Genomic DNA, 16,158 nt, shown 5'->3' on the forward strand with positions numbered 1-16,158 from the left:
ATATTAAAACATTAAAAGTGAATCTCGTAAGTCTCACTTATGAGGAAAAAAATGAAATTACCATGATTAGATACCACTTTTCACCGACTAAACGGGCAAAACTTGATAAAGCCCTGTGTTAGGGAGAAGCGAACTCTCACACAGTGCTGACGGGAATGTAAATTAGCTCAAGTTCTATGAGGGGTAACTTCTCAATGTCTGATACAATTTTAAAAATGCACAAACAAATACATCAAATACAAATACATGTTGACTCAGCAAATGTACTAGTAGGAATTTATCCCATAGCTATTCGTACGCACGCAAACCGACACAGGCAAAGAGGGATTCAGTACAGCATTGTTCTCGACTGCAAGGACTGGAAACAACCTATAAATAGCCAACTTGGGACTAAATAAGTCCTTCCATATCCATACATTCAATTTCTATGCAACTACAAAAAATACGTTTATACGTACAAAACCCTCAAATATTATGGTATCAATTTGTGTAAAAAGGAAGAAAAATGCACACGTGTACTTGTCCTCCATATGGTTATCTCTGAGGAAGGGAACAAGGTAGTTAGGGAACAATACTGGGAGGAAGATTTACGCTATATCCATCTTTGGACTCTAAAATTTTGAACCATGAGAATATTACCAATTTTAAAAATAAACTTCCACTGCTGTTATGCAAATTTTCCTCCTCTTCCCAGCCCTATCTTTCCTTTCATGGTTCCTCAATGAGAGGCTACAGCCTTTGGTGACCCAGCTGAATTCCCCTCTTGGAGCTGGCTTCCCCTTTCCCCTTTAGGGCTCAGGGTCAGCCAGCATGGTCTCTCCTTTCACCTCTCCCACACAGGACAGACAGCCTCTGCCTGCCTGTACTGTAGCTGGACGTGGTTAAGACTTCCACCGTCTGCTGACGCTGAGCATTGTGCTGCTGGGCACTGTGCATGCCATTCCTCCATGTCTGTGTTCTGAGCAGATCCATCAAATGTAGCATTTGTGGGATCCTCATTTTCTCTCTCTAGAGCTCAGTCAGTTCATTAGATCATTTCCAAGCCTACAGAATTATCTTTTCCTAAAATGAAGTTTTGTCTGTCAATTGCACTGGAATATACTTTTTCCATCAATCTAAAAGCAAATTACATTGGTCCAATGTCTGCACACTCTTAAATGACAATAGTAATCATTAGGAAAATCAGTGAGCAAGGAAATTTAATACTTAACACTGTTGTTAGTTTTAACACACAATCAACTTACCAGCTTTGGATAAGATAGCAAAACTATATGTATCATATCAAGAAGGAAAAAAAGGCTTTATGTAATTTGACAAAGATATACAGAACCAGAGCTTTTTGCAATTAGGGTGTAATTCAGCATACTATATCACTCAATTATGGGCATTAAAAATATATTGCGAACGTAATAAAACTAATCAATGCAGATTCTTATTAGACATTCAAACTTAAAAAGAATTGTAGGGTCAAACTTTGCAAATTAGAGTTCATTTCTGCCATCCACCAGCCCCAAATATAAGTATTATACTTAACCTACATATTACATATAGATAAAAAGTTTCATACTGCTTACTGTCTAGCTTGGTCCTTACTGGAATAGGTCACGTTTACGACTGCAGTTTCCGAGTCAGTGTTCACTAGAAGAAAAGAGAAAAATGAAGAGAAAAAAGAGTTAGTTTTCTTTCTACTCCCTTCCTTTTACAAATTTGAAAGCAATTGAGGAGACATGTACCTTGCTCACAGCTTTCCACCACTCCATACTGGACTAGTAAACTATCCAGCACCTATCAGGAGGGGGAGAGAAAAATAAACTTTCAGTTTCCCAAGTTGTTAGCAAGGGCAGAAATATGTTTTAAAATCACAAAGTAACTGTGATGAAAAAGAGTCAAAAAAATCAACTGGGGTTTTGGACTACAGAAGCGATGAAGGGCACCCTAGGGAGCACACGGTGGGCTTCTCTCTGCTCCCAATCCCGAGAGCCCAGATTTTATGCTCGTTTCCTATGCTAACCAAGAAGGAAAGCGGCTCAGGAAAAAGTATTCAAAATCACAAGCCCCTGGTTCCTGGGGCTGGAGGACAAAGCAGTTCTCATACAGACACCAACACATCATCATACTTCCTCCTTGTCTACCAATATCTTTAAGATATTATTTTTCAAAGAACATCCTTTTACAGCTACAACGGGTGTAGCAGAACAGACGACTCTCAAGGCAGGGTAACCAAAATGAAGAGCGAGCACAGCTGATCTTCTACCTGGAGCCTTGAGTTAAAGACTAACCTAAAAGGTGTATCAATGCATACTTGAACCGTCAAGAGTGTAAAAGGAAGTGAACTTTTCTAAATCTACACTGGGTTGGAAAATGTACAATTTGAAACTCTTTTCGCTGTCTTTCCTGTAGCTGCATTATTACATGGGGCATGTTATTCTTATGAGAGGCTGTTAAAACAGTAACTAAATTTTATTATAGTTTAAACTGCAGGTGTACGTTTCATCAGTATAAACCAAATTCAACTGTCCTTAGCCTCCAAGAACTGTAACAAGTTTTTCCGGAAAAGTAAAACAAAGTAAGTTTCCATTAATTTATAGTGAACCACTTACTCATCAATTTAATTGCAAAATTTGAAGGACAATCCCTTAAGAATGTTCTTTGGCCCCCAGAACACAGTAAATCATTAAGAAACACACTAAATAAATTTTTATAGTAATTTCCTACTAAACCTTAAGCAATTTCTTCTAAAGGAATGTTTATCTCATGTGGTACCTTTCAGGCTTCTGTTTTGTCTACTGATTCCAGTTTAAATCTATAGCAAATTTGTCTGGGGATGAGATTTTTATTTTGCTTTTTTTCCATTTTAAATAAGGTTAATACCTATTTGTGAATGGAACAGTTACATACTTTCATAGTAAAGTTTTGACGGTGAATTTCCTTTGAGTGGGGCCTACTTGTAGAAGCATACTAATCATTGCTAATTATAGCTACTGTTAAAAATCATAAAGCTTTTTGTTTTTGTTTTGCTGAGGAAGATTAGCCCTGAGCTAACATCTGTACCAGTTTTCCTCCACTTTATATGTGGGTTGCCAGCACAGCATGGCTGACAAGTGATGTAGGTCCACACCCAGGATCTGAATCCACGAACCCAGGCCACCGAAGCAGAGCACACCAGACTTAACCACTATGCCATGGGGCCAGCCCTCATAAAGCTTAACTTTTATTTTTAACTCAGAGCACTTAACTGACTACATAAAATTTCATTTGTCTGTCTCGGCCACTAGGATGTATGCTCCATGTGAACAGGAATTTTTTGTTTACTGTACCGTACCCAGCACCTACATATACAGGTACAAAGAGACTTTCAAATACTTCACGCGGGAAGTGAATACTTCTCAGGAGGAAATCCCAGGACAGCCTGTTAGGAACGGTACTCTTTATCACAGTGCTCAACTGTTTTAGAGGAGAATTTGCCATGCTTGTAATGTTGATCATAGACATATTTTATAAAGGCCAAAAAATAGGCAGCCTCTCACAATGCCATCCAAAGAGATAACATGCAACACGTAATGCCTTAAAAAAAAAAATTCTACTTATATTTTTAAAACAAATTTTTCAATACCAAAAGCGTTTTATATGTAAGTTAACAGAATTCCAACATGGTATTTTAATTCATTCTATCCTAATTAAAGCAGCAGAAAGGGTACATCCACCATTGAAAATTTAGCGTCTAAATGGAAGCCAGTCTAATAGTAGAGCTTTATGGTGTGGAGGTGGTAGTGGTGGTGGTGGTGGAGGAGGAGGGGTGTAGAGAGCAGGGGGTGACTGGTGATTTAATATGTTAATTTAAACAAACGTAATTCTTAATTCTTCCTAAAAGCAATTTGTTCAGTAATTAAATACATTTGTCTCCACACAGGTTAGCTTACACCAACTTAACTTTTACTACTATAGAGAAAACACTACAAAAGTTACATATCCCTCATTTATAAACAATGTTGACTAAACCTGTAATAATAATGCTAATGAAACTAATGTTCTCCAAAAGGCCCACTGGCAAAGTGCTATATAAATTATATATTAAATAATATACATTATATATATATACATACACACAAATATCCACATATTTATATGGAAATACATATACTACATACATACACACAGACATAAATGATACAAGTAAATTAACTTTAAAAATTGAGAAAATGCACAGAATTTTAACTGCATATTTGTATAAAGTTTAATATGTTCAAAACAAAATTGCTTGCAGAGTTAAACGTTCTATTCCTAGGTAATAATAAATGCTACTGGTTGTCAACTATCCTGTCTATAAAATCTCTAGAAAAGTAATTAGAAATTATAATCCTATACAGTGAAAATGGTGGATTTTATTACATGTAGATTATACTTTAATAAACCTGACTCTAAAAGCAAAAATAACTATAATCCTTAAGAGAAATAGGTCCAGCATCAATCTTGGTACCTAGTTGAGAATAAGTCATTCACACAACTTAGGGGGTTTTACCCAGACACCACAGATGGATTTCAATGGGTCTTTGATATCTTAAATCCAAGTTTGATACAAGTTTTGGGGGTAATCACAAGTGAGAGATGGAGGAAGGACTGTCAGTAGCCCAGTCAGACTCTCAAATCCCGAAAGGGTTTCCAACCCCCAGCGATGGAGCAACGCTGTGGTAGCCAGTCTTCCTTCCATCTATCAGGCAGGCATCTGTCTGGATGTGCTATGTCAAGCAGGGCTACCAAATTGTATCATGCCACTCCAACCCACTGAAGTCTCAAAGAGGAAATACAATTTACTCTCGATAAGTTCTGATGTTTTGACTCATCCTTCATTAACTAGGAAGATAAGACAAACGTTCCTGTTATCTGTCACATAAACCACCCACCCCTAGGTTCTCGTCTCCTCTCAGTTCCTAGAACATCTTGTATTTTCTAGCCCTCTCATCTCTCTCAAGCACAAACGCTTCTTTTAAACAGCCTTGTTTAAAGGCAAAAAAATAAAAATTAAAAAAAATGCACATTTCCAACATTTCCACAAATCTGTTAACAAACCAAAATTCTCATTCCTAAATGAATTTATTTTACTCAAGCTGGAAAGGAAACATTTCTCTATGCTTAGATAAGTTGAAATTCCAACTGGAGAGGAAAGAAGTTATCAGAGCAAATCAAAGCCTCAGAGGAAATGGCTTGGTGGAATTCCCCCTTGTTATAATAGTCAGGACTTAAAACAATCTCCAGTGTTCAGCATTTTTAAAAAAAAAACGTTCATCCAAATGTAGAAACAGCAAAGAAAGAATCACATGATAAATGCAAAGATTATCACTTTCCTTAACATAGCAATAAGGAATTAAGATCGTTCATAATAGCCTAATGTGGAAACAATCTAAATGCCCATTGACTGATGAATGGATAGACAAAATGTAGTCCAGCCATACAATGGAATATTATGTGGGCATAAAAAGGAATGAGGTCATGATACATTGCTACAACATGGATGAACCTTGAAAACAGCACGCCAAGTGAAAGAAGCCAGTCATGAAAGACCATAAGTTACATGATTCCATTCATAGGAAATGTCCAGAATAGGGAACTCTAGCAAGACAGAAAGTAAATTAGTGGTTGCATAGGGCTTCTCACAGTGGGAGAATGGAGGCCGATAGCTAAAGATTTCTTTTCAAGGTGATAAAGATGTCCTAAAATGGACTGTGGTGATGGTTGCACATATCTCTTAACACACTTTAAATAGATTAATTGTATGGTAGGTGAATAAATAATAAATCTCCATAAAGCTGTTAAAAATAATTAAGAGCAATATTACCAGATGATGACCTAGTTTTTTTTCAAAACCTGGAAGTATTATTGAAGTACAATAAACTGCAAAAAATTTTTATCAGTTTTGCCATTAGGTAAACACTCATGAAACCATCACCATAATCGAGATAAGTTTCTTCATGCCCCTCTTCAATCTAGTACTGTCCAGTTCATTCATACATAGACCACTGAAATAAAGATAGTTGAAAAACTATCTTCATACCTCACGCACGATCAGATTTTCTCTGCCACGACAGCCCCACTGCTATCCCCCAACAAAACTAGCTGTGTTTCAGCTGATCCCCTGGGGGCATGGAGTAACTCATTACTCTTTATTCATTCAAAGTATTCATTATTCTTTATACCCACCGCTCAGGTCCCATCACCTCTGAAGTATGTGAATCAAGGGTGTGATGGGCATTCTTGCCTCCAGCCCACCATCCATGACTATTTTCTCCTGCTAGAAGTTACTGCTCTTCAATGGCTTCAAAAATGCCGACAGAAATTGTCCTAACTTCAACCTGGTGTAGAAGGTCATCAATGACCTGGCACTGCCTACCTCTTCCATAGTCTTCAATATATTTCCCCCCACCTATGTTCCAGTCACACCCTCAGGACTGGGTAAAGCACCCCTGTTTCCACAGCACCTGAGTTGACCTAACCTGGAAATGAAAGCAATGGCATTTTATAATCTCCTCACCAATCTTTATTCTCCCACTAGACTAGTGATTATTAACCACAGTCATGTGATTATTTGTCAGATGTGTCACAAGTAATCTATTCCTAATAGATACACTGGCTTCCAAGCTTAAGATAATTTACTATACAACCATAGAGTCCAAGTTCTGCTTATTTGCCTTATGCATTTCAGAAGATGATGGGACAGTGCTGGGCATTAGTCTGTGCGCCAATCATATTCTGAAAGTGCCTCTGGAAATGCCCCCCGCCCCACCCCCTTCAGTGTGGCTCCTCCACACAGAGCTGCACTAGCCTCTAAACTGCATAAGAGAACAGACTATGTCTTAGTTACCTGTGAACTCAATGTTCAGCTCAGTGAAGTTAAAAAAACAAATAAGGGGTTAAAAATAAGTCACAAAATAGTTTTTGTCCTAAGAGCAAAGGAAACTAATTCCAGGTTCCTTTAAAAGTCCATAGTGAAATAAGCGAACAGGTATTTATCATGAATTCATATAAAAAAGATGTAGAAGAGGAAAGTCACAAGCATTACAAAGACCACAGCAAAATTAAACTAAAAATCAAAGCAGGGTATTTAACGCGCTCTTGCTCCAACACACGGCTTTGCCAAAATACACACACACACACACAAATACCAAATACCAAAACCAGACCTAGACTTTGGAGAGGGGTTACCAGAAAGAAATCATTTTCACCATTCATTTCAGAAAAGCAGGAGAAAAGCCTCCACAGAATCAGCTTTGCAGAGCCAGGGATGTGGAGTCAGAGGGCACTTCCTTCAAATACAGCTCAACACATTCTATAGAAACTGGAACCACTTGTTGCCCGATACGGATAAAATCATTCCTGGAACTCTGGTCTTTCCCATCTATCTATGAGAAGACTAGCTATATTAATAAACCAACAAAGAACAACCCTATCTCACAGGTCCCAATAAGCATTTCTAATAAACAGTGGTACAAAATTCAAATACAAAATAATTTAAAGAAATAACCACTTTAATGTAGGTTTCTCTGAAATGTTACCATCATAATTATTTGGATAATATTCAAACCATTCCCTCTCACCAAACTCTGAAAATGACTTTCAACTTGAGAAGGCCAGCATACACAGACCAGATCATTGACAAGCTCACAAGCCACGTTGCACATCATCTTCATCACTGACAAAACCCAGAGGGAATCTCAGCCTCCAGCATACCACATGGACGGTCCAGTGTTGGAGACGCATAGAGCAAAGCCACACAACTCTCTAGGCACCCTCAACTTTCACAAGTTAGATCCTCTAACATGGGAAGGAGACAATAATTTAGACAATTAAAACCACGAGATCAGAGCCACCAAAAGAGAGAACAGTTCAAGTTACCATCTACTCACACAGACCTCACAGTCAGAGAGGAAGATGAGCACCAGGAGCTCCAGCCAGGAGGGACATTATTCAGGCAATGCTTGAGATCTGACAACTATACCCAAGCCCAATGTTGTGTCCATTTCTCTTCTGCTACTGCCTTTTATGATAAATGGTAACACCAACTACAGTTATGTATGCCAGAAACCTTGCATTCAACCTCAATAATTTCACCTTCGCCCCCCTGAAGCTCACCAAGAAAAGTCCACCCATATAATGCTACCTCCTACATATAGCTCCGGGCCTACCAGCTGCTCTCTTCAGCCACCATTCTAGACCAAGCCTCCACCATCTCTCTCTCTGGACTGATGCAACACAATCCTAAGTTGTCTCCCTATATTCATTTTTGCTTCCAAATGTTTTTCTCATAACAGCTAGACTTGCATTGTCCAGTGTGTTAGCCACTGGTTACATGTGGCTGATGGGCATCTGAGATGTGCTTACATGTAAAACACACACCAGATTTTGAAGACATAAAAAAACATAAAATCTCAATTTTTAAAATATTAATTACATGTTAAAATTGTAATACTTTAGATATATTAGGTTAAGTAAAATGTTAAATATTCACCCTTTTTTCCCCACATTAATGTGGCTACTAGAAAATTATTTTTTTTTAAAGATTAGCACCTGAGCTAACAACTGTTGCCAATCTTTTTATTTTTTTCTGCTTTTTCTCCCCAAACCCCCCCAGTACATAGTGGTATATTTTAGTTGTGGGTCCTTCTAGTTGCAGCATGTGGGAGACCGCCTCAGCATGGCCTGACGGGCAGTGCCATGTCTGTGCCCAGGATGTGAACCGGCAAAACCCTGGGCCGCCACAGCGGAGCGCGAGAACCTAACCACTAGGCCACAGGGCTGGCCCCACTACTAGAAAATTTTACATTGCATAAGTGGCCTGCACTATCTTTCTTTTGGACAGTGCTAAGCTGGACTGATTTTTTAAAGCTGAGCTAATCAACTCACACCCTACTGTACACGTTAAGAGCTTCCCTTTGTATTTGGGATATCATCCGAAACCCCTACCAAGTGCCCTGAAGGCCTGTGTGCCCGCTTGTCCTCTCATGCCCCTCCCTCCTCTCCACTCACACTGGCCTTCTTTCAGGAGTCAGTCATGGGTGACAATATTTGGGGGCATTCTAGTAGCAGCACTGTCCCAAATGTTTTACATATTTTAACTCATTTAATCCACACAATCCCATGAGTTGACAACCCATTTTACAGATGGGTAAGCTACAGCCTGGGGAAGTTAACAGTGTTTGAGCTTGGATAGACAGTTCAGTGATGGAGAAATGATTCAAATCCCAGCTATCAGATTCCAGGGCCCACCCTCTTAACCATTTGGTCAACTAAGTTGCCTCATACAATTAAAATAAAACACTATGATACAGACTGACAACGGTTCAATCCTTACTGTGCTGGAAGATCCAAGCCATCCTTTGGTAGGCAAAGAACTTGATCACTCCCAGGGTCAGTAAGCCCACGTTCCAGGTGCTCCATACTGTACTGTACTTCTAACTACCTCAATCAGATGAGGGTATTAACCAGCACTAACTTGTTCTATATTTTACTAACAGAAATACTTGTAAAACCACTCCAAATAATAGAAAGTTAGGGTCCCTTTTGACCACCTGCTTCCAAACCAGTTACTTCCCCCAAACCCTACAAGAAACCACCATCAGTTTGGTGGATTGCGCCCAGATGTTTTTAGAAGTACATGTGTCACATGAAAAGATGCTCATCATTAGTCATTAAGAAAATGCAAATCAAAACCACAATGAGATATCACTCCACACCCACTAGAACAGCTATAACTATTTTTTTTTTAAAGGAAAATAAGCCTTGGCAAGGATGTGGAAAAACTGGAACCCTCATACATTGCTGTGAGGAATGTACAACAGTGCAGCCTCTACGGAAAATATGGCAGTTCCTCAAAAAACTAAAAATAGAGTGGCCATATGATCCAACAATTCCACTCCTGAGTATATGCCCAGAAGAACTGAGAGCAGGGACTTGAAGGGGTATCTGTACACCTATGCTCACAGCAGCAGCATCCACAATCGCCAAAAGGCAGAAGCAACCCAATGGATAAACACAATGTGGTATGTACATACAATGGAGTATTATTCAGATATAAGAAGGAATTTAGTACTGATACGTGCTACAGCGTAGATGAACCTCGAAAACATTATGCTAAGTAAAATAAATCAGACATAAAAGGTCACATACTGTATGATTCCATTTATCAGAATAGGTAAATCCGTACAGACATACAGTAGATTAGTGGTGGCTGGAGGAAGGGGGATGTGGAGTGACTACTAATAAGTAGGAGGATTCTCTTGGGGGTGATGAAAACATTCTGGAATTAGTAGTGATGGTTGTAAAACCTTGTCAATAGGCTAAAATCTACTGAATTACACATTTTAAAATGGTTAATTTTAGAGTTATGTGAATTTTAGCTCAAGTTTTTAAAAAAGTATGTTTGTATGCTTAAATAGTCACATATACCCATGGAAGAGGAATATTTTGAATTTTCATAAAACATATTCATTACTGCTCTAAACATTTTACATATACTTACTCCTCAGAATATGGCTATTATCCCCATTTTGCAGATGAATAAACTGAGGCAGATTTTAAGTAACTTAATTAAGTATGATATTACTCATCTTGCTCCCCTGCCCCCCAATCTATCTTCTTGGTGGCCAATCCATGTTGGTAAATACAAACCTAGCTTATTCTTCTTAATTGCCACGCAGGATTCCACAGTGCCAGCTATTAACCTGCTATCTTTTCTTCAGTCCCCTCAGTCACAGCCTCCCCCAAACCTTGAACACTAAGCCTTCTGTGGCCTACCCACAACATGCCACAGAGTCTGGGGAGAGCCCAGCAGCGAGCAGGAGAGTAATGACTGCCTGGTCCTCCTTCCAGGCCTCAGCCCTAAACCAAAAAATGGAAGACTAGGGAATCCCGGAAGCAAACACTGGTTTCAATCATTCACTAACTTACTCCTTTAGCAGAAAGGCAGGGACATCACTCCAAACAGCTACAAACTGCTAGAGGAAAGGGGAAAGACAAGAGTTCAAAAGCCTAATTATGATTCCAACATAATTCCGGGAAAAGGCACTGACTAAAAAGTGACATATAAACGAGGTAAAGAATATCCAAGAATAAGTGGCCCCCAAAAGTGGTAGCAGACCATCCCAGACGCTGGCATTTTATCCACTGCCCCTGTTTAAAGTTTATTTAAAAATGAAAAATAAAAAACAGCTAGAGAAGGAGAAGAAAGAAGTTGGTTCCAAAGTCAATATTGATAAGAATATTTCCCATAAAAATCAGTCCTTCAGATGTATATTGGTTATTCTACTGGGCTCTATGGGACCTTATAATAAAATACCTGGAACTGATGAATGGATAAACAATATATGGTATATTCATACAACAGAATATTATTGGCTGTAAAAAGGAATGAAGTACATACTACAATATGGATGCACCTTGAAAACATTATGCGAAGTGAAAGAGGCCACATATTATATAATTCCATTTATATGAAATATCCAGAATAAGCAAATCCATAGAGACATAAAGTACATTAGTGTTTGCCAGGGGCTAGGAAGAGGCTGGAGAGGAGGAAGGGCAGTGACTGTTAACAGCTATGGGGTTACTTTTTGGGATAATAAAAATGTTCTAGAATTAGATAGTGGTGATGGTTCCTAACCTTGTGAATATACCCAAAAAACACTGAATTGTACACTTTAAAGGGGTGAATTTTACAGTATGTGAATTATAGCTCAATTAAAAAAAGAAAAATGTGGGGCCGGCCTGGTGGCTCAGTGGTTAAGTGCACACATTCTGCTTCAGTGGCCCGGGGTTCCCTGGTTCGGATCCTGGGTGCGGACATGGCACTGCTTGGCACACCATGCTGTGGTAGGCGTCCCACATATAAAGTAGAGGAAGATGGGCATGCATGTTAGCTCAGGGCCAGCCTTCCTCAGCAAAAAGAGGATTGGCAGCAGTGAGCTCAGGGCTAATCTTCCTCAAAAAAAAAAGAGAAAAAGAAAAGAAAAATGTTTAAGACATAACAGAATATACACTTATACATCCAATATGACTCAACCATGTTGAAAAAAGCCTATCATACTAGATTGAGCTATGAGTCATATAACAGTATTGCCACTGGGAGCAAGACTTTCTTCTTTCCTTGTCACTTTCCAAATTTTCTACAATGAACACGTAATTTTACAATCAGGAAAAAAAATAAGAACATCATCGAACTGGATTATAGTAGTATTTAAATTGTTTCCAAAAACAGTAATGTGAAGGGGCCAGCCCGGTGCACAGCAGTTAAGTTCATGTGCTCCGCTTCGGCAGCCCGGGGTTTGCAGGTTCAGATCCCAGGCATGGACCTACACACCATTCATCAAGCCATGCTGTGGCAGCATCCCACATACAAAATAGAGGAAGATTGGCACAGATGTTAGCTCAGGGCCCATCTTCCTCACCACAAAAAAGTAATGCCAAGAAAATAGTGTTCTCCTCTCCCATTCTTAGGGCTCTCACCAGAGAAACAACTGAATGAAACACAGAGCCAAATGCATGACATATTTGGGGACTGGGCAGAGGAAGGAACAATGCTTATGACACCAACCCACTGCAGCAGACCTGAACACTGCCAAGACAGGTCAGAGTGCTAGAGCAAAGCGGACTGGGGACAGAAGTCGAGTGCAATCGCTCCCTCCATTGCTATTTGTTTCCTATGACAGGTATGTATTTCATAAGAAGTTAGTTGCTTTTAAACAGTGGGGTGGACAAATCATCATGATACTGCCAAGCTAGCAACAAAAGTGCCCATACAAATGTCCCTGTAATTGCCCCATTCTGAAATTTATTGGTCAAGTGGGGCAGAAGGGTCTACAAGGCAAACCAGAAATTCCACACACCCACCGCTGCTCTCAGTCTCTGGTAGTGTGTCTGTAAGATCAAGGCATCACTGGGAGCCCAGCCATGTGTTTGCTATACTTAAAAACTGCTAATTAAGCCCTTGAGTATGACGTTAGGCCCCAAATTCTATTGCACAAGCATTTCACCCAGATCCAACCCCTCAGATTATAACATGATCATACTTCAAGCTGTTTAGAAAACATGTGAGTACTAATTCGGATAGTACCTATTACTGATGAATAGGGACTGGAAGTAGGTAGGCATGCTCAAGTAATTTTAAAGCTTTTAATAAGTAACAAATGTCCATCAATAGTCAAGGAAAAGTATAATTAGAGGAAGATAATTTAGTTAACTGCAAACTTTTTTGGAAATCAAGTCTATAAAACAGCAAGGTCACCTCTTTGAGGCTCTATTTACTCACCAACCAAGTTCACCTGAGGTTTTTAAGGATGCCTACCACCCCCACCCACCACCAAATCTCAATTTTTCTAATCTTCCAACTCCTCCTCCCCATGCTGCTTCCATCTCCAACTGCAGGGATTCCCAGAGTCCTGTCTACAGCTCTCCACTCCCAGCGCAGACTTGGTTTGGAAACTATGCTCTTGCGGCTTCCACTTGGTCACTTCAAAACATACATCCACAGACTTGCAATCCACATGGCAACTCCATGTCTCTGTTATTGCTCACAACCGAATCAAAGTCTTATACAAGCGTATCTGAGAAGCCAAGCTGTGGTCAGCTCTCCCCATCCTAGCAGTAGGGCAGGCTGGAAATCTCATCGCCAATTTCTAAAATAGGGTGGAGGATTCATAACCTGGTAATTTCCTCAAATATAGAAAGCCTATTTCAAAATTAATGTTCAGCCATGAATACAACAAAAACCCACTGTACTATGTGAATTTTGATTTTAAAACCCTTGAGGTTTCCCATGGCTCTTAGGGCAAAAAAATCCATATAATTTAATATGGTTTAAGACTATTATCAAGTATTGCTCTCCAACTTCATCTCTCATCCACTCCTAACTAATTCCTTAAGCAAGTACCTTTAAAAAGGAACACATTTTAGGTCTTATTACCTTCTAGAATGGATCCCTGATCACTCCCAGTCTTGGTTAACCTCCTGTACTGGGTTAAATAGTGTCCTTTAAAAATTCACATCCTCTAGTACCTGTGAATTTGGCTCTAATCCAATGACTGGTATCCTCATAAGAGGAGGGAAATTTGGGCACAGAGACAAGAGGGAGAACTCAATGTGACTACCTAGGCAGAGATTGGAGCGTGCATCTACAAACCAAGGCACACAAAGACCGCTGGCAACCAGGAGAGAGGCTTGCCAGCACCTTGATTTCGGACTGCGAGCCTCCAGAACTGTGAGAATAAGTTTCTGTTGCTTTAATCCTCCCAGTTTATGGGATTTTTTATGGCAGCCTTATGAAACTAATACATCCCCCTATCCCCACTGTAAGCACCTTGGACTTAACACTCAGGGGCTTGTGTTTACTGCACTTTAATAGGCAATTCATCTATCCGTGCTGGAATTAGACTCTTTATCTCACTGCTCTGTCTAGAATAGGCCTTAGTACACAGTTGCAGACTTTGGAAATCCAACACAACAGAGAGCCCATCTCTGGCAGCTCTATGTACACACACAATAATTAAGCACCAAACACTCTTCCGATTCTTCACATACATCAGCCCATTTAATCATCCAGACAACCTTCAGAGGTAGGTATTAAACCTGTTTTCAAGATGCAAAAACTGAGCATCTCAGAGGAAAGGCCACTTGGCCAGTCAGACACTAAGGACATGGGGAGTCAGGATTCAGATGCCCTGTGACTAAAGCCAGTGCTTATTATGCTATACCATGCGTTTCTCAGAAGGTCACCATCTTGAATGTAAGATGATTCTTCAAAAGCCTTCAGACCAACATGAAGGACAGAAAGTCAATAAATGTTCTATCTGGTTGACAGGTACAGGCAGATTCATTATATACTCTCTACTTGTATATGCTTATATATAAGTAGAGAAAATATAAAAATAAAAGTTCTTCATACTCATTAAAGTGATGGCTGATTTCTGAAATCTACTTCAAAAGTCAAAGTTACAAATTAATATCAGTATTTCTCAACAATTTCAATAATCCTTGGGCAAAGGTGTCATATTCACCCCATTCATTAAAATTTCACCATGTAAGGGCACTACATAAGTCATTATCTCTGAATACAAGAAGAACAGGTACACAAAAAAGCTACTTTTCTGTATTGCAGAGAACAGTGTTGATCTCACCACACATCTCACAAAAATGTGATTTTCTCAAAGATTAAGTTTCCCAAAACTTCAACTATGCCATAAGAAAAATGTTCTCTCATTTTTCATATTGTATAGACAAAAACAAAATTTTAATTTAAGCAATTTTTCTAAAATAAAAAAAAACCCTCAAGCACTATATCTGTCAGAATTCAATCACAACCAAAAGTGCAACTAAATACAAAATCACAACCATCATCTGCCACCCTAACAATTACCCTCCCACTTTTCATACAATTGTTATATTATATCCTCTACAGTGAGATGAAAATGGCCCCATTCATTAGAGACAGCTCAGACAAGTATAAAGATCAAAATTCTAGAACTCCATAACAAACTCACTAATTTTCCTTAAGCCAAGCCATGTGTGGAAACAACATAAGTACTTTGATCATTTGGATAAACAAGTCTTTGATACTAGTTATTCACAGACATACAATGAACACTGATGGACGTGTAGAGGAAAAATTAGGACAGGTGAGCTGATGGATTTACATGTTTACATGAAGGCTAACATGCAAATCATATATCTGATAAGGGACTTGTATCTAGAATATATAAAGAACTCTATGACTCAATAATAAAGACAAATAACCAAACTGAAAAATGGGCAGACTGTGAATAGACAGTTCTCCAAAGATATACAAATTGCCAATAGATGCTTGACATGCATCATTAGTCATCAGGGAAAAGCAAACCAAAACCACAATGAGATATCACTTTACACCCACTAGGATGGCTACAATCAAAAAGTCAGATACAACAAGTGTTGACAAAGCATATGGAAAAACTGGAACTCTCATATACTACTGGTAAGAACGGAAAATCATACAGCCACTCTGGAAAACATTTTGGCATTTCCTAAAAACCTTAAACAGAGTTACCCTGAGACTCAGCAATTCCACTACTAGTTATATATCCAAGAGAAATGCAAACACGCACAAAAATTGTACAAGAATGTTCACAGCAGCATTATTCA

The 16,158-nt window shown here is 39.1% G+C and overlaps 2 protein-coding genes across 12 annotated transcripts in view; one reads left to right on the forward strand and one right to left on the reverse strand.

Moving 5' to 3' along the window:
* MALSU1 (mitochondrial assembly of ribosomal large subunit 1) overlaps positions 1–16,158 on the forward strand; it is a 72,460-nt gene that overhangs the window by 49,545 nt on the left and 6,757 nt on the right. For 6 of the 10 annotated variants that reach the window (XR_011539105.1, XR_011539106.1, XR_011539104.1 and 3 more), the window contains one exon: positions 12,484–12,695. The exons of the other annotated variants lie outside the window; for them this stretch is intronic. The gene's annotated coding sequence lies outside the window, so the exon portion shown is untranslated. The remainder of the gene's footprint in view (positions 1–12,483; positions 12,696–16,158) is intronic. 10 annotated transcript variants of the gene reach the window in all.
* IGF2BP3 (insulin like growth factor 2 mRNA binding protein 3) overlaps positions 1–16,158 on the reverse strand; it is a 138,584-nt gene that overhangs the window by 40,437 nt on the left and 81,989 nt on the right. For both annotated transcript variants that reach the window (XM_008535720.2, XM_070615939.1), the window contains exons 4-5: positions 1,734–1,785; positions 1,575–1,638 (exon numbers count right to left, since the gene is read on the reverse strand). In XM_008535720.2, the coding sequence (XP_008533942.1) occupies positions 1,575–1,638; positions 1,734–1,785 (116 nt within the window). The remainder of the gene's footprint in view (positions 1–1,574; positions 1,639–1,733; positions 1,786–16,158) is intronic.

This window comes from Equus przewalskii, chromosome 4 (genome assembly GCF_037783145.1).
Source record: "Equus przewalskii isolate Varuska chromosome 4, EquPr2, whole genome shotgun sequence".
Taxonomy (NCBI): Eukaryota; Metazoa; Chordata; class Mammalia; order Perissodactyla; family Equidae; genus Equus; species Equus przewalskii.